The sequence below is a fragment of the Aythya ferina genome (genome assembly GCF_964211825.1).
Source record: "Aythya ferina genome assembly, chromosome: Z".
In the NCBI taxonomy this organism is placed as follows: Eukaryota; Metazoa; Chordata; class Aves; order Anseriformes; family Anatidae; genus Aythya; species Aythya ferina.
The window spans coordinates 1242194-1260543 of NC_140299.1; the positions used below are offsets into that span (position 1 = coordinate 1242194).

The window sequence follows — 18350 nt, forward strand, 5'->3', positions numbered from 1 at the left end:
AATAAACCACTTGCCAGTCCCACATTGGGATAAAGATAATGGCGTTTTTCTCCTTTATCCAGTTCCTAATTATGATTTGTTTAAGCCAAGAGCTGGAGCAGGAAAAGCGTTATCAACATGTTATGTCCCACAGCAAGAGCAGCAGCGCACATCTACGTCAAATTTGTTCTCAGCAGCAACGAGGACAGATAAAAAGGAAGCTGCTATCATTCAGCCGAGACTACTTACCACTCGTTTTTCCCGAAAATCTATCCCTACTGTCGTGATGAATTTGGGATTGAATTTGTTGTCGGTGTATCTGTAGAGGAAGGTGGTTTTGCCAACCCCAGAGTCTCCAAGGGCCAGGAGTTTGATCAGATAATCGTAGTCTCCATCAGTCATAGTGCTAATTTTTAGGAACCTACGGAAGAAGAAGAAGAAAAAAAAATGTTTAAAAAACAAAATGACCCCCTCCTTGATGGAAGACGACCTGCAGAGACTTGCCTTGGGTGACGAGACTTGGAGGGCTCGGGCTGATAACAGCATTGCATGAAGTTATAAGGGCTGCGCGTTTTTATCTTGATAGAAACGTGGGTTTTTTAGACAGAACTAATTAAAAAGCAGAGTAAGCAATCATCCCGGGGTCACGGGGGATAAAGGCAGGGCTCTCACACACACGGTTTTTTCACCGGCGCGACCAGAGGCACGCACATCTGCCTCGCTCGGCGAAACCCGCCCCCTAATCAAATGCTGCCGGTACTAATTGGAGTGGAGAAGAAAGCCAAACAGATGGAAAACCCACAGCGTGGGCTCAGCTCCGCCACAGCCGAGTTGCTTTTTTGCCTGCAGGTTGATTTATTTCCTGCGGGCCGGGGGGGGGGAAGCGTTTCGGGTTAGGCCATGTCCCGAGGAAACCACAAACAGCTCCCGGTTTCGCCAACGAGACCAGCGGAGCCTGCCTTATTGGGTACTTGCAAAACAAAACGCATCGGGAAATCACAAGGCAAATTTCCCAGGAAGGGGAAAAAATCTCCCTTCTCTTTGCCAGGCTGCCTCCCAGCCCAGGCAGAGCTCCCGGAGCTAAATGGATGCCACCGAAAGGATTCCCGGGAGATTTTCACGGCCCCACACCGCACGCACTGAGTTTCCCCAACCTGTTGAGTCAAGCATGGTATATATGGGAGGGAAAATCCCATTATTGCATTGATTTCGCCAAGTTTTGCTCTGCAGAGGAAGGAAAGGGGACGACGTACGTAAGAAATAGGCCTGTAAAATATTTATTCACCTGCTTGAAACGCCCCGATGAGGAGAAAGCTGGAATTATGCCAAACACAAGCTGGTTTGCATCCTCTTCGCTTGCTCTCAAGGTGATTTAAGCCTCTCGCTTTTTCCAACGTTTTGTTAATCCTGAGCCCAGATGAACACATCCATTCCATTCAGCTCGTTATGCCGAGATTAATTACTGCACTGCCAGCGCGGGAGACCCTGGGTCACGCTCCATTCATAAAACCTCCTCCTCCTTTCAGCGCAAGCCCTTAATTTCCACCCGGATAAAACCTACGTTCTCGAGCACTTAAATTAGCAAGCACCGACCCGTTTCGACTGAAATAGAGATCTCAGCCCGTTTTGACTCCCCTGGATTTCAACAGCTTTCAGGAGAAAAGAGCTGGCTGCGCACCAAGCCGTCTCATTGTGCGAGCCTTCTACCTCTGACAGACACAGAGCCACCCAGAGAGGCAGGACAAGCTCAGGAGAAATCCATCTGGAAGATGACAAGGGCTTAAAGAAATCCGAGGAAAAAGCTCTCACCTGCCTGCTTTGCTCTGCCTGGCTCTGCCTCTGTCCTGTGCTCCTCGGAGGTAAGAGCACCAACGCAGCACCGTCACCAAAATTAATCCAAGACCTTTCATCTTTTCCCCCGATATCTCAGGTTTTCCACCAGGGCAAGCCTGCTTTCTGCCCAGATGGTTAAGGATGATCAAAATCAACCTATTTCTGGTCAGCACGGGAACTTTTCTTTGGGTAATTCATTCAAAGAAACAGGAAAAAAATGAATTTCTGATTTCTAATAACTATTATTAAGTAAACATCTACACTTGCTTTTAACGGTGTGATTTAACTGGGTTTAAAAATTCTGAAAGTTTCAATTTGTTCCATGTCCAATGTTGACTTCAATAGTATCTACAACTGAAGCATAAAAAATCAAACTATAATATCTGAGGTTCATAGCAAAAAAAGCCCTTTCTTCAAGGGTTTTTCTTTTTGCGAAAATCTGAAAAAAACACTTCCGAATTTTCCCCTAAGAAACGAACAAGGCCTTTTTAAGAGAAGTGCAATATACTTTCTAATTACATCTCTAATTACATTTCTAATACATCTCTAATTTTAAATGGCTCGATAAATTGCGCTCCCAAAAAGGAACACCCATGGGCTGTGACGTACAAATCTCATGTAGTTAAAACAACACAACTTAATTCAGGGTTTTCCGCAAAGGCATCCAAAGAAACCCAAAACAGCCCAAACCACCACCACCAACCTCTTCTTCCACCTCCAAGCTCTCGCCCTGGTGGCGTTTTATCACCCAGAACCCAAGCAGGGCTCGCCACCGTCCCTCCCCAGCCTTCCTGGCCACGTGGCCGACAGCCAGAGGATGATAAATGTGTCGTTTTGCTGCTCTTCTCCCGGGCTGCGCCTCGAGACAGCGCCTGATTTTAACAACGCTTCCCTGCTTTCTTGGCAGACGAGATTCCCGTCTCGACCAGAAGCAGCCTCCTCTGTCTTGATTGATCATTTTCTCCCAGCCCTATTTAATGCTCTCTAACTACAGGGCAAGAGATCATTGAAAAGCTGGCACTTGTCAGCAGATGCTCCAGCGAGCGTTTTCTCAATAGAGAGCCAAGGCTTCGAATAAATCAGCCTAACCTGAAGACATTTTAGTTGTAAGCCTATGGGAGAGGCAAATCTACTCCTCGGACACCACACTGCAGCTCTGCACCCGATGGGGAATTTGGAAGAAGCACATTTTGGCTCCCACTGCACCCTTGGAGGAGCATCTTGAGCACAGCACCATGACCCTCCGGCATCTCCTACCGCGGGGACAAAAGGAGCTCCAAGCACATCTGCCAGTATCAGCATATTTCAGCCTGGTATCAGCCGAAGCTGCGAATCGTATCCTGTTTTGCTTCCTGACAGCCTCACCCTTTCCTCTGTGGATTTTCCCCGTTCTTTTCTCGAAGTTTCCTAACACGCCAGAGACAGCACGGCTGCTCCGGACTGACCGCACGCCGCATCCTTTCTTCCATTCACTCCTAAAAAACTACAAGTCTGAACTGAAATCTAAGCTGATTTTGAAAAAAACATTAATTTTGGCAGGGCACAAACTGCAGAAAAACAAACTCGGAAACTTCCTGATCTCAAGGCATTTAGATGTAGAGCAAAAAACAAATCCAGCGGGCTAAAACCCGCACGAACCTAACCTACAAACACAGCCCGTTCAAGCCATATTTTTACCTTCTCAGAACTGGAGGAGATTATTTTAGGAAATACCTTCAAACTTTTAAATTTCAAATGACAGATTCTTAAATTCTGAAAGGATTTTTATTGAAATAAACTGCGTGCTGACCCTCCTGATAACGCCTTTTCTACTTAATGGAGAGGGTTGTTTAAAAGAGGACCTCTTTATGTTCATGGGAATATCATTCAGGAAAAGCTACGCCTACAACGAGGGAGAAGTCGGTTCCAGAAAGTGAGATTTTTTTTCCCTTGACATGTTATTAGTTAAAAGTCCAACAAATAAAATGTTGGGTAAACAGCGTTAGCTCTAGGGGGTGCGGGATGTAAAATCGCAGCGCGCGTATTGTGCCAGCCAGACCAGTTTCATCCCAAGTGAGAGGGGTTTGAACCATACCTTGAAGAGAGAATCCGCCCCCCTTGGTTTTCTGGCTTCTTTTTGTCTTGTTCTCAAGCCCTGAGGCCTCTCGAAGCTTTACAAAAAGCTAAATCCTAATCCCACCTCAAATACCTACAGCCTGTTCGTCTTGGGGTGGGACAGCATACCCCAAGGGACATCCCCTCGCTGATCAAGTCCTGAGCATCCAACTCATCAGACACCTCTTCCCTAGCAGAAAACCCCTCCAGGGAAGTCTGCAGCACGAGGCGGGATGCAGACAGAGGATTTAAATTAAATTTAAAAGGGTGTTATCAGAAAGTAGTAGCATCATTACGTTAAATATCTGTCAGGAAAAAAAAAAATAAATTCTGTGAAAATTTTAGAGTTAATAGGGTCGTCAGAAAGGCATGAAGAGGGTTAGGCTTCCCTTTTAACTGCAGGAACACGATATCATCATCCATGCCTCATCTGTCCCTGACCTTATCAACTTCTTGTTTCGGATCCAGACCTCATCACAAATCTTTTGCAAAGCTCCTTTGACAAAAGCCAGCCCTTGCAACCACACGCGTGACTCTCGGGCTGGTTTTTGCCAGATCTCCGCTTAAATTCAGGAGCCCTGATAAACTGGTGAAGACTCCAAACCTGCTGATTGCATCTTTAACCCCATAACCGATCCCCAAATCAAACCCATCCTCTTTACAGAAACTTCTGAAATGGAGGAAAACAAAAAGCTTTGCTTTTCATCCTCCTAATTTTAATATAGATATATTTTTTTTAAAAAAAAAGCTTCTAATTTTTCATCCTCTAGAGATGGATCCCCATCCCCGGAGGTTATAAAACACGACTGAGATATTCAGCCAGCCCTGCCCGGCACAGGAGCAGGGATTTTTTGTATAACTGGAAATTAATGGGTTTCATTCCCTGTTGCTGAGGACGGGCTCGGAAAGCTCCTGATGCTCTGAGAGCTCATTTAAACAAGCCATAATCTTACGGGTAGCGCTGAAGCAATCTGATTATTACACCAAAGGTTTGGGAATTCAAGGCTGTGGTGCTGCCCCGACCCAAAACGCTGCCACGAGCGAGGTTAGCAGGGAGTTTTATCACCCTCAGCTATAGGAATTCGCAGGTTTTAAAGAGTTAAAAGGAAACAGAGATCCCCAAGCATCTTTTCCGCTACGATATTTGAAGATTACATCGTCCAGGCTCAATCAGCCACTGCAGAGAGTTCCTCAGTGCCTGATAAGCCCGCTGGGTTTGAGATCACCGAAGCTGTTTCCACGCTGCCCGGTCATTTTGTGGGGCTGCACTGCTGAGAACAGAGGAGGAATATCCCAGGTTGCACTTGGATTTCCACTGTCACACCAAGATAACTCCACCGAGGTGGCAGGGAAGGGCAGATCGCTCGGCCCTGCCTTGCCCCAGCACCTCCCGACTCAAATCCAATCCTGCCCTGCTCTGCTCCACAACAGCCATTGCCTCACCGTGCCGGCTTTCAACACACAGCGTGCGAAACGTGGACTTTCTGGGATCTTCCAGGATACCTTCGCTCGCAGGAAAATCAGCTCCGAGGTTGGAGGCTGCGAGGCATGCACAGGGAGGAGAAACAGCATCCAGCAGCCTGCAGAAAAAGAAGCTGCGCAGCTTGCTCGAGTGCAAATCTGGACTTTTGGCCGGCTGGACTCACAGGTATCTCGGTAAGCAGCACCCAACTGCGTTTTGGGGCACCTTCCCAAGGGAAATATATTTTTCCAGGTGTTATTAGGCCACTTTCTGAAGTGCAGCAGCAGGCACTTCGGTACTGACCGGGCTGTGCTGTGCGAGCCATGGCAATTCCTAGGCACGCGTTAAGGGAGCCCTCCTGCCCCGCGGTGCTGTTCCTCCCAAGGCACCAACCAGCCCCGTGCCGTGAGAGCCGTCGCTTTCCTCCGCAGCTGTCCAAACCTCCCCGGCACCAGCTTTGGGCTCAGCTTTCCAACGCCGCGCCTTCCTGCGCCTTCCCTCGTCCATCACACCCCGTCCTGAGCACTTCACAGACCACCGAGACCCACCAGGTTTGTTGAGGAGGGTTTCTCAGCAGGGGAAAAGCGTTCCTCCTGTGCCGGATTAAGGGCTGGGATGCGGAGGCACGCTTGCTTTCACCAGAGGGGATTCGCACGACTCCAGCTCTTGGCCTTTCCCCCCCCCCATGCCTGCAAGCATGCAATCCCTTTCACCTCCAGCACTCTCCTCCACCCCCAGCCCGTATTTTAGGCTTACTTTAAGGGCTGTTTAGCCAGAGTTTGGAGAAGAGCTATTTCCCTGCTGCTCCCACAGCCGCTCCGGGTGAACCCTGCAGAAGCCGGGCTCCTAAACCCATGGGTTACCCCTGTGGGGTGTGCCAGGACCCCGGTACCCACGAGCCAGGCGGGTTTCCAACCACCAAGGCTATTCCGTGCGTGTCTGCACATATCTTTTTCTATGCTTCACCTCCTATTTTTATGCACTCATCCCCGCAGCACGGCGGCGGAGGTGCGGGCGCCGGCAGCCACGCAGGAGCTATTTCGGGGCAACGTGGGGCACGAGGGCGCGACAAAGCCGCTGCGGGCACCCCAAAAAGCATGAAGCGAAAGGAGAAACCCCCAGATGCTGGTGGGGACAAAGCCCAGGGGCTGGCGGGTGAGCATCTCACGGACCTTGTGGGGCTGCAGGAGCCCTCAGCCCCCCACCAGGGATCGGGACCGGGTCGGGGACCGGGTCTGGGACCACCTCCCCATCCCCATCTCCATCCCCATCCCCATGGCGCAGCGCAAGGCCGTGCCGGCGGCCGCCCGGGCTCCATCTCAGCTCCCCAACCGCGATGTCGGGGACCCAAAACGAGGACCCGGGGGGGGTCCTGGTGCTGCCCAGCCGCCCCCCGACCCGCTCCCCCCCTCCGGCACCGACCTGCTGCGGGGAGCGGCTCGCCGCCTGCGCTGCTTCCTGCTGGCGGCGGCGGAGGGGCCGGGCGCCGAGCGCCTCCCTCTGCGGGGCTGGAGCCGGGGAGGCGCTGCCGGGGCCTCCCCCGAGCTTTAGGGCTCAGCCCCGGCCGGCCCCACTCGCCCGGGGGCTCGGGAGGGGGTTTTCTTCTCGCCCCCGTGCGCCCCGGTTGCGCGCTCCGGCGCAGAGCGCCGGGCACCACTCGGTGCCTCGCTGCTCATCCCCCCTCTGAGCCCCGATTGAGAAAATTAAAGGGCTTCACCTCACCCCCTCGGGCTTTAGTCCTTGCCCCTGTTCCCCAAAACCTGCTGCTCAGGCTGTGCTTCCAGCCCCGAGCTGCGGGAGCCCATCGGGTGCTAACCCCATCACCCCACGCTCCTGAGATGAAACGGTGCTTGGGAACTCGAGTGCGGCTCCTTCCGAAGCATTTTCACACAGCAAGGATAAAAATAAATAATTTCAGCGAGCTGACAGCCAAACAGCAGGGTTATCATCAGCCCTGCTGCGGGCTTGTGGCTACTGGCGCATGGCAAGGCCCCAAGGGGTTTCCTTGGGGCTGGACACCCACCTGCCCCTAAGACACTGGTGCCCACTACGAGCATATTTTAGCTCTCAAATATCTGCCTTAAAACCAGAAACACAACAGGTGGGAGAGGCAAACAGGTCTCCCAGCCGGGCTCATCAGCTTCGCACTGCTGCCACCAGCGATGCTCCTGGTGCCCATCCCAATAATTCGCAGCCTGGGCGCTGCCCCCACGGGCAGAGCCACGCAGGAGCTCCCCCAGGAGGAAAAATCCCACTTTAAAACCCTGCCAGGGCTGAGATTGGTGTTGTTCCAGGGAGGTAGGGGATTTCTGCAGGGTTCAAGGTCCTTCAGAAGCGATGGTGCTGCTCTTCGGAAGGGCAGACGCTGTAATCCAGACCAAAAACTTCTTGGAAACTGGAATTTGAGGTTCTCCTCCTGCTCGGATACATAGGGATGCTCCGCCGTTATCTTTCTATTCTGAATTATCTTCTCAGAGGTTGCTGCAGAACCTGGGTGGCTGCCTGTAACCTTTCCTGATGCCAGGAGGATGTTCCAGCTGCAGTGCCCTGCACCCCGGAGCAGTTTCCAGCACTCGCAGCCGCTCACAAATCTCTTTAAATGGCCGCTGCCATTTGCTGGGATTCGTTACTGGCAATATCTCAAAAATAGCATTGTCAGTACCAAGAAAAAAAAGAGGTTTTCTGGGCAGCTTTGTTCTTTGGGCTCAATAGCTAACAAATAACCCATCTTACCGATGGCACGGACAGAAAGCGCTGGCCAGCACTTTCTCGAGGCCTCGCATCGCCCCCACGCCTGGCCTGCGATCAGCGGCAGCTCGCTTTATGTCACTGGAAACATTTTGCTGTGACAGGTTTCGGACAGAAGCATTTCACCAAAACACTTGCCATTTCTAAATAGGTTTTCTATTCAACTCTCCCAGGCTGCTAAATGGCAAGCCAAAGGATTTTTGGTTGCGTTTCTCTTGGGTTCCTGAAATTAAAGGCGTCTTACTCGGTAACCTCAGCTTCCTGCTCGTTCTTCTAACAATTAAAATTCAGCACGACTCGCAAGGACAGGAAACGTGCCTCGATTCTGCTCTTCCTAGATAGAGAAATGTCATGTGAAACGGCAGCTTTGAGCTCGTAGAATAAACCCGACAAAATTCATACCGAAGCGGTGGCATTTCCCGAACCAGCCTCTTCTGAAAGAGGGCTGGGTCTCCTTTGGAAACAGCAGCAGGATGTGGTCTGTAGGCTCGCCGTGACAAGCGTGTTTGCCTTCGCTGCTGTATTACACCACAAAGAAAGCAAATATGTTAGCTCACCTGTTCTCCCTGTGCCCACGGAGGGAACGAGCAGCAGCCCTGCATAGCCTCCGTGTGCTCCAGGAATAAGGAAAAGGCTGCAGCCAACTCTCTCTCTCCCCCCCCAATTTTTTCTTTAATTATCCTGCAAAGTTATTACTCATCCAAATTTTTTTCTTCAAGGCCTGCACTGCTTTGGGAAAAAAAAATGTAATAAAATCATTTTAACTAACAAAACCGGTGCATGCCTTGAAGTAGGCTGTCTGAAACCAGTTCTTGCGGCTCCGTTGTGGTTTTTCACAGAGTAGCAGCAGCATTTTTCCTTTTGCAAGCTACATTCGTGTACACTCGACCTAATTAAGCTGCTACGAGCTTCTCATGCAAATGCCCTCAGCCTGCTTTATTCTCGCTCAGCCCCCTCGCATGGGGCTGTAAGGACGGAAGCCCTGGGACCATTTAATGACAACGGAGAACCGAGATACACGACCAAGGCAAATCTGGAGCAAAGAGTTGACTTACCAACACAAAGGCAACGAGTTAATTAGATAAGGCATACAGGGCAGATTTATTTAATGACTAAGTCCTGCATATCCTGCTTCCTCCCCCATCGCCCTGCCACCCACATCCCCTCCCGGTTGTGCCCCGTCCCTGCCTCTGACTCCTCCGAGTCCCTCTGAACTCAAGTATTTTACCCTAACCACACATTTAATCCCCTAGATCCACTTGCTGAAAGTATAAATCAGCAGGATATGCTCGTATTTTCCGTCCCCTGAATATGTGGCCAGGGATTAATTAGTTCAGAGTAAGAGGAAAGAACAAGGCTGGTCAGAAATCCCCTTCTGCTTGAAATAGTGTTAGAAAGAAAAGTCCTAAGTATTTTTTTTTATTATTATTAATATATATTTTGCTACAGAGGTTTTGGATTAAGATTCATTTTTCACCTAGAAAGTCGCCCCATATTTTTTTCAGACCCAGAACATTTTTATTTTCCCATAGCATTATTAAGGCCAGCAGGTGAACACTTGGATTTCTGCCAACCTGCAATCTGCATCACTTTTTTTTAAATCAGATCTTTAACTTTAAAATGCATGCATTAATTCCTCATATAACAATATTCTAAATATTTCATGTATTTTTAATATATTCATGTCTCATTTAGAAACAAGCCAAGATCACTTTGATGTTGCAAACACCGGGTATCAGCACCTAAATAATTCTGCATCTGCACTGATGCATTGGTGCTGAGAAAAGCCATAAAATAACACGGCTTGTGCTGGATTTCCTCAAGCCTTGGACTTGGATTTCACCTTCCACTTGCTGCAGAAGCAGCAATCGCTATGTGCTGACCGGTCTGAGGTGCCTCGTGTTCCTTTCCAGTACCCGGGGCAGTTGAGATAAGGGAAAAAGGCTCTGAGCTGGACAGAACTGCCTCGTTATCATTATCATTAACTTCATTTGCACTGATTTATAACAGCTGTATGATCATACACTATCACATACAAACTTTCTTCGCACCAAAGGCTCTCCTCCCCTCGTTACATGCAGCATGGAAAGGGCTGGAGAGCTCCGAATTAAATTAATCTCTAAAAAAAACCAGCAGCTGAGTGCTGCTTAATGCACTGAGCAAATCTAATTTGCCAGGCACTGCAAAATAGCGCAGAGTGCTAAGAGGAGTGAAAGCTTTTTTTTGGGGGTGTAAAAAACTGATCCCCTCCAGCCTGCAAATATCACTGGTGTTCCCTCTGTGTCACCGCACGGAGCACACAGAGGCTTGTAGCCCACAGCGAGAGCAGCAGGCACCTCTACCTATGCTGCTGCCTCGTGAAATCCATTTTATAACCCTTCAGCAGCTGTCCCAGCCTTTTATTAGTGATTATTTCCCCTCGCTCTGTTCTTTTCTTTCTGTTTTCTACCTGCAGGTTTCGTGCCCCAGCGTTCACGCTGCCGGCGCCTGGAGCGCAAACAGCATTCAAGGCTCGTGGCACAGCCCAAGCCTCCTCTGTGAGGACTTTTAGCAGCAGACACACAATTTTCTTTCGTCTCCGATGTCCTCAGAGCTTGGCACATGCTGTTTTTAACCGTAGACATTTCTTTTTGTTGCTCCTCTGCTTAGGGGATCTAATTCTCAGCATTGTGCTGTACGCATGCTTCAAATCCCTTTTGAAGGGACCACCAGTGAGGAGCTCCTCTGTAATTTTTGGGGGTATTCTTTGGGATTTGGGAAAGTTTTATGACTTGTGAGCAGAGGGAAACCCTCAGCCTCAAGGTCATCAGACTTGTCTGCATCCTACATCCTCAGTGCAGCTCTGCGCTGGTTTTCCATCTGTACCCGCTGACCTCCTGGGAGACCAAGGACTATTTCTAGGGGGACCACAAAGGGTAACTCAAAAACCAGTCTAGTGGAAGGAAACGGAGGGTAATGAAGCGATCTGTTCCCCAAGGAAAGCCTGGGCTGAACAGACTGCATTCACCCAGTCAGGGGAGCCACACATCTCCTCCCGCCCTCGTCACCTGAGCCTCAAAGCAGACTGAAAACAAACAGAGCAGGCTGTGGGGTTATTAAAAACACCAAATTATTCTGAAGTTACTCATATCGCTTACAAAGATGTTCAGTGCCACCTTATTGTACAATGTAATTAAAGAAAAGATGGTAAAGTAGGAAAAAATATGATTTCTTCACTGAAAAGAGGAAGGTATTTCACTGATGACACTAAAATGGTGGAGATGTGGAAAGCAAATAGTTTGCAAATTCAGTGAAGGTTTCAGGGAGCTAATGCACGGTGCTGGGATGCGACTTGGGCTTCCTCACCGCAAATCAGCCTAAATAACAGCCTACATATTACCATCATACAGTTACATGCTACTAATATTAAAATCTTGTCTAAACCAGGGGTAATAGGGCAAGGATGCAAACAGGGCTGGGCGTTTGCGTCCAAGAGAATACGGGAGCTAATTAAATTAAAGGCTGTGTAATAGGGAACGTATATAATAGCGCTGTCTAAACGAAGAAGTGATCGTCTCAAACCAAGTTTTCCAGTTCCACCGCCCGGCCCCGTTGCTATTCATCTGCTTCCAGGTGCTGGAGATGAAAGTTGGCTTTGTTTCGGTGTTCAGCAGGTCGCCTGTAGCCTGCTGAACTGCCTGAATTATTTTTAAATGTCGTATGTGTGAGAACGAGGGATTGAACTGCACCGAAACACAACAGGTTTCACGCCGTCTCGGCCCTACTGACGCTTTCCCAGGGATCTGCTCCTCCTCGTTCCCATGAAAAGCCAGGGATGTGCTTCGGGTTTTGCATTAGGGGCTCCTCCTCGTAACCTAAACTTGGCAGTTTGTTCACAATTATGGGATGTTTCCAGCACAATTGCCTTATTTTAAACCCATAAAGAGGCAACGAAGTCCCACAGGGGCAGCACCTTTAGGAGGGAGCTGCAGCAAGCATCTTCAAGTCAAGGTGAGAAATTAGAGAAAGATTTTCTCAATTTTTTGACATACCTTGGATATGAAGACCTCCCCGTGTCCTCCCTGCAGGACAGGGGCTGTTTTTCAAGGTGTACAGATCCCTCGCTGCCTGTTTTTACGCATGCACACCCAAATAACTTCACAGCCCCAGCACAAAGAGCAGCCTGATGGCACGCTGGTGCTGACCCCAAAGCAGGTGACTTCTAAAAGACCTCGATTTGCAGCCCAGCTTTAAACAGAGGAGCCTTTCATTGGCATGGAGGAAACGAAGAGCAGTTCAGCACTCAACAAAAAGCCAGATGCGACAGTCTGAGCAGCAGAAAACTCAGTGATTGATCTCCAAACCAAGCGTGCATTCGTTATCCAGAAATATAAGCATCTGTTTGCAGCATAAGTAATTCCTCCCTCCCACCCGAGTGACAAGCGGGTGCCCACGGAGCAGGATGGATGGCCCCAGACAGATCCCTTTATTGCTTTCCCCCAGTTTCTGTCTGGGAAGCGCTGGGGAGGAAGTTATTAGGGAAAAAGCACTTGAAAACAGAGCCCGATCGGAGCAATCCCGTAAGATAAATGAGCATTTAGCTACCATTTCGCTTTCTGACACGCAGTGTGTCTGCCTACGTTACCCCAGACAATCATTTTACCCATCCAACCCCCTCTTATAAATTTGCCAGGATGAGAAAAGTTTATTTGCTGTCTGTCATCCCGCTCACTTCTCCCACGGGAACCCAAATCGGGGCCAAGGTCCCCGTTGTAGGGCTCCCCCCACTCTCCTGCAGTGGGAAATGGGTGGAAAAAAAAACATGTGGGAACAGGTAAGGGATGGTGGAGCCATACCCAAAGGTTCCCATTCATCAATAAGGCCCTGGGGATGGTCCTTCCCATCTTCTGTATGGGAACAGAGCCCGGGAGAGCTCCATAACAGCACTGAGCACTTCTAAAAATCCTCTGCTTCAGCACGGGGAGGTGACCGAGGGGCTCCTCAGCGGTGGTCTGCTCCCGGGTCAGATGGAATTAGTAAAATAGCCGCTATTAACAGAGCCACGCTGCAAAACCGTGCGTAAAACCCCAGGCTTTTGGGGGAAAATGTTGCCTTAGCAACAAATTACCAGCCTGCTCGTGCCCAGGAGGAGGCTGCTGCTGTGTTTACATGCAGGTTACCTTCACTGGGCCACAAACACTGAGCCTGAGCTCCCCTGAAATGCATACCCCAATTATTTTGGCCGCCACGCACAGCTTGGCGTGACCCCAGCCCCCTGCAGGAGGCTCTGGTGATGGTGACCGGACCCAGATCAGCCTAAGAAAGGGATGCAGAGCCCCAAAAATATCTAGGAACCAGGGCTGCATTTCCCGGGCACGTTTTGAAACTTGGTTAAGTGCCAAATCCCAGGGGTTGTGCTACAATACAAGGCTCCGTAATGATAAATTTAGCGATGATGGCCTGAGAAAGAGAGGTTTCAGAACTGTCTCCCCCATTTCTTCATTTTAATTAAGTTCAAACACTACTGAAAAGCAACCTCGTGGAGATCCACCCGCACTGAATTTGGTGGCTTGAGTTCCAAATAAACCCGGTTGTCCTCCTCGACTGACTTTAATTCCTCTGAATTAATGAGCTTTATCCATTTTTAGCCTTTACAGTGGAGTTTTGTCCCCAAACGAGCGGTTTCCTGAGTAACGTTTACATTCATGAACGTAACTCACAGATGGGCATCAAACAAAATGCATTAAACCCCAAAAAACACCCGACAGCCTCATCGTGCTTGCTGATAGTGAGGATTTACCTGCTTATTAAATGGTTTCTTATCAAATTATTGGTACCGCAGCAGCATCGCAGAAGGGTTTGGGTCAGAAGGGACCCTAAAGCCCACCCAGGTCCAACCCCATCCCGCTAGAGCGGGTTCCCAAACCCCATCCAGCCTCTGCCCCATCTTCTATTGCCCCCTGCTGGGTATCTCTGTGCTCGTAGGGCTGAGGCTGGTTCAACATCCAGAAACATTTTAAGGAAAAAAAGCCTAGTTCCTCACGCTCGAGTGACTTCAGGATCTGGGACTTCAAGTAACTTCAGAGATCCGTGCCAAAATCCGGATTTGGGATCACATTTGATGGGGAGAGATGTGCAAACAGACCCAAAGAGCATGCTCCTCCAAAGGTCCCTGTCAAAAAGTCCCCAGCACCCCTCAGCCCGCCACCCTATTTCCTCAAACACCCATTTCTCTGTATCTCATGAAGCAGAGCATCTCCTACGTAAGAAAATCCCATTTAAAATCACCTTCCACAGGGCAGAACAGAAGCACGGGTTAAACACCGTGCGGCGATGAATCGATTTTTTTTCCCCCTCCTATCTTCCTCAGATGAGAAACTTCATATTAATCTGAGCTAATCAAATCATATCAAAGCATTCCTTCAGGAAGCAAAATACGCTTCGCAGAGATGCGGCTAAAGCTCAGGTTTTCTGCTGCCTTCTGCTGTTTTTCCAAGCTCTGAGCAATAATTTATTATGACTATATAAAACAGCAAAGCCAGCTCATGCAGCATTGCCCCGTTCCTAAGCTCTCACATCTCCCAGCAGGTCTGGGACCGTGTAGGGCCCACCCTGCTGCATGGGGCTGCTGCCAGAGCTCAGCAGGGACCAGATGTGGGTCCCTGCAGCTCCTTGATAGCCCCCTGCACTTGGCCACCAGCCCGCTGGCACAGCTTGCCACTCACCTGCGGCTCGCCAGCAGCTTCGGAGCCCTCCTGGCATCCATCCCGAGGCACCACCTTCCTCTTCAGCACCAAGATCCCCCGCTAGCCCTCTGCATCACGACAAGATAGTCCTGATTTATAGCCAAACACCTTTACCCAGTAAATCAGGGGGCTACATCGCAGCGTGCCCTCCCAAACTGCCCTCCTTTCCCCATGCCGAGGCTGACAGCATCACCCAGCCAAAGGATCCCTTTAATTAGCCCCTGCACAAGGACGAGGACGGCACGTGACATCTCTTAGGGACTTTCTGACATTTCTTGAGGATTAGCAGCGCCTTAATTATTTAACGCCTGCCATTTACTCCCTGCCCTACATCGCCCGAGTCAATTAAAACACAGCAAAATGCCAGCAAGGGCATTTCAAACCGCTCCTGCGCGTCGGGTCCCAAAGGATGATCACAGAAAAGCTTCCAGAGGCAACCAAGGGCACATACCCAAGGCCATGCCTGGCCACAGGAGGGGCACCAGGACCCATACTTAAAGGGCCCCAATTTCCATCCAGGTTTGCAGGATGCAGCCCATATTACAGCAGCAACCATCGCCTCTGGCTGGGTTCAGGCAGGTTTTGGTGGCCAGGAGGACAAATGTCCATAGCCCTAAGGATATTCTGAAGTAATGCACCCAAAAGAAATCACTCACCCACCTTTGTGGCTGTCTTGCCATCAATATGTGGGGGGAAAAAAAGATTGGGCACGATGCTATGGTGTTGGTAACTGCAAGGAGAGAGATGTTACTCTGAGAAATGTTAACATTTTTCACGTTTTTTCCTCCTCTGGTGCGAGGACATCCATCTATATTGTTTATTTCAACACCAGGGCAGAGGGATGCTGAATGGTCCCTTGGAATATGGGGGCTGAATGCTGGCTGTGGGGTCCCAGGTCCCATTTGCAGCCCCGTTCCCTGCGAGGAACCCGCAGCCTGCGCACAACCCCGCTCATTTTCTGCTCTGCCAAGACGTGAAGCGCCTTCCCCGCGCTAGGGCAAACACAGATTGCTCCTCAAGGTTGCTCTTATCTTGCTGTGACTGGCTTTTTTTCAGGAAAAAAAATAATGCAGGACCCGATCCAAAGCTCAAAAGCAGCGTTTACAGCCTGCTCGATGAGAGAGGAGCCCACAATCTTGCTTCCCTCCCCTTTCTGCTGCTGCGTGTAAAGGATTTGTGGCAGAACGAGGGCTCCAGGCAGTGTTGTGACCCCAAAGGTTGTGCCTTGTGGGTGCTGGAAGGGCCACAAGGGCTCAGCAGAGCATTTTTCCTGCAGCTTCCCCCACAGCCATCGCCACCTCCCCTAAACCAGCCGAGCCTGGCGCAGAGCTCCATCAGCTCCAAGCCTGAGTCTCCCAAACAACTAAAAATACAAATTTTCCACAAAAATGAGAATCTGGGCCTTGGAAGTGATGAGGAAAAAACCAACAGGTGCACAGTTTATCAATAATTAGTTGAGAGAAGCCCTTATCTTGTAGGTTTTGGGTCCTGTCCCTCAGGCCCTGCAGCAGGGCCACAGCACCAGCCCCTGAGGACCCGGAGGCTCCTCGTGGGTGGCAGCGGCAATTAACGTCCAGCTAATTAGCAGCATAAAAAGAGGCACAAGGAAACTGCTACATCCAGTTTCAAACCCTGCATGGACGCGATCAAAGAGAGGGTTTGGACGGATGAATGCCGTGTGCTATTTTGGGCCACGCAGCTTCAAGCACTGCTCTCCTCCAGCCACATCAAAGGCACCGTGAGCTGCTTGCAGGCAAAACCACAGCCAGTGCCTCTTGTCAGGTGGTGGATACTTGTCCCGAGTTCCCCCACACAACACGGACAATGGATGCTGTAAAAAGCTGGACAAAAAATGATCTGGTGTCTAATACATCTTTTGCTGTATACCTAGGGGATACGTGGCAGCACGCGGTGTCTGCTCCTCCTTTTCTCAATCTGCCCCTCCAGGGAGCTTTATGGTTAGTTTTATGCCTGCTGAGAGCAAAAAGGTGGGGAGAGGAGGGAGAAAGGGAAATTCAGCCAATTCAACAGCCATCAGAAGCAAAATTACTTTCTTTTGTGCACCGCTATGTGAGCTCAGCTGAGGAGGAGAATGGAGAGCTGCTGAGGATAACTCGCAGCACTTGGGACTGACGGACAAATTAATAGAAAAATGGGCTTTGTGAAGAAGTTTGATCCTCAGAAGGGACCTCTTTCACCACACTGAACAGGGAACAAGCTGCCCAGGCTGTGTGCTGGATGTGGCCAAAGCAGCACCCATCCAAACACTCCCTGCAGCTGCACAGAGCTCACAGCCTAGAATAACACTGGAGTGCAGGGCTCTGCCCAGGGGCATGACAAAGCTGGTTTGGGCAAAAAATATGCACCCCTCACAGAGAAAGCAGAGTCCCCAGTGCCCTCCCCTGTCCTGTGATTCTCTCATCATTCACAAAACTAAGCCATTATCCTCAAAACAAGAATCCCCTCTTTGAAACCCTCCCCCCATGTCATCTCTCCCAGAGGTTTGCACAGAGCCAGGAGTACAAAAACAATAACTTCAGCAAATAAACATCAAACCTAAAGGCATTAAATATTGAATATTTTGATTTTTTTTTTTTTTTAAGACTAATCTCTGAATTCAATTCATCAGCAAGGAAAGGCCAAACTCGTGGGACTAAGAGACTGAAGAGGATTTTGCATTATTACATCCCCACAGCACCAGGGAAATCATTCCGCTCTCACCGTACCCTCTCTGCACAAAGTATTGTCTCATGAATTTTTATTACCAAGTAACACACTGTAATCTAAATTTCACCTTGCCATTAAATTAAGTCCTGTGGAAACTCATTCACTGTGTTTAATCGGGGGTTAAAGTATACCAGAAAAGCCATAAATTCTCCGGTCTGTTTGTCCCGATCCCACTGACTTTCTGCTCAAAAGTAGGAATTATATATTTGTGTTGGAACTAAATACAAACAAAAAAAGCATAAATACTGATGGTGTCCAGGAGAATGAGCCACTTGGATTTAATATACAGTCAAAATATTTCAGTGCATTTATAATCAGAGGAAAAAAACAACTCTAAAGAAAGATTTTGCCCTAGAAACTGATGCATTAGTAAAAAGTAAATTATTGTAAGGTCTTTTCTAGCAGGCAGGCAATTGGGTTGTCCCTGCAGCAAGCTCCCTTTCCCAAAATACAGGCAATAATGTATTTCTGTGGAGAAATCTACTATTTCACCATTTAATTTGATCTAGAGTGAATAAAACCCCTGAACTTTCAACTTGCCTACCTCAGAGATGGGCTAATTTCAACATCCTGCCTTAGTAGCGGCATTTCTGTGATGTACGCTCACATGAGTATCCACAGGCAGGTTTTTCCTCGTATTTGGGTGCTGTTGCCACCCCTGGGGCTCCTGCCCTTGACTCACTCTTCCTGGAGGGGTGGAAGTGCCAGAAGAGGAAGGGGAAAAGGTTTGGGGCCACCGCCACAGCACACCCCCTGCCAGCACCCCATGGTCACGCAGCGGG

The 18350-nt window shown here is 49.4% G+C and overlaps 1 protein-coding gene across 3 annotated transcripts in view; it reads right to left on the bottom strand.

The window, feature by feature from the left end:
* Positions 1-18350, bottom strand: part of LOC311426869 (ras-related protein Rab-27B) — a 31781-nt gene that overhangs the window by 10232 nt on the left and 3199 nt on the right. The window contains exons 1-2 of one of the 3 annotated variants that reach the window (XM_084503644.1): positions 6791-6914; positions 229-400 (exon numbers count right to left, since the gene is read on the bottom strand). In XM_084503644.1, the coding sequence (XP_084359770.1) occupies positions 229-381 (153 nt within the window). In that variant the 5' untranslated portion in view covers positions 382-400; positions 6791-6914. Of the gene's footprint in view, positions 1-228; positions 401-1264; positions 1555-6790; positions 6915-18350 lie in introns of those variants that run through there. The other 2 variants (XM_084503645.1, XM_084503643.1) reach the window with 2 other exon arrangements.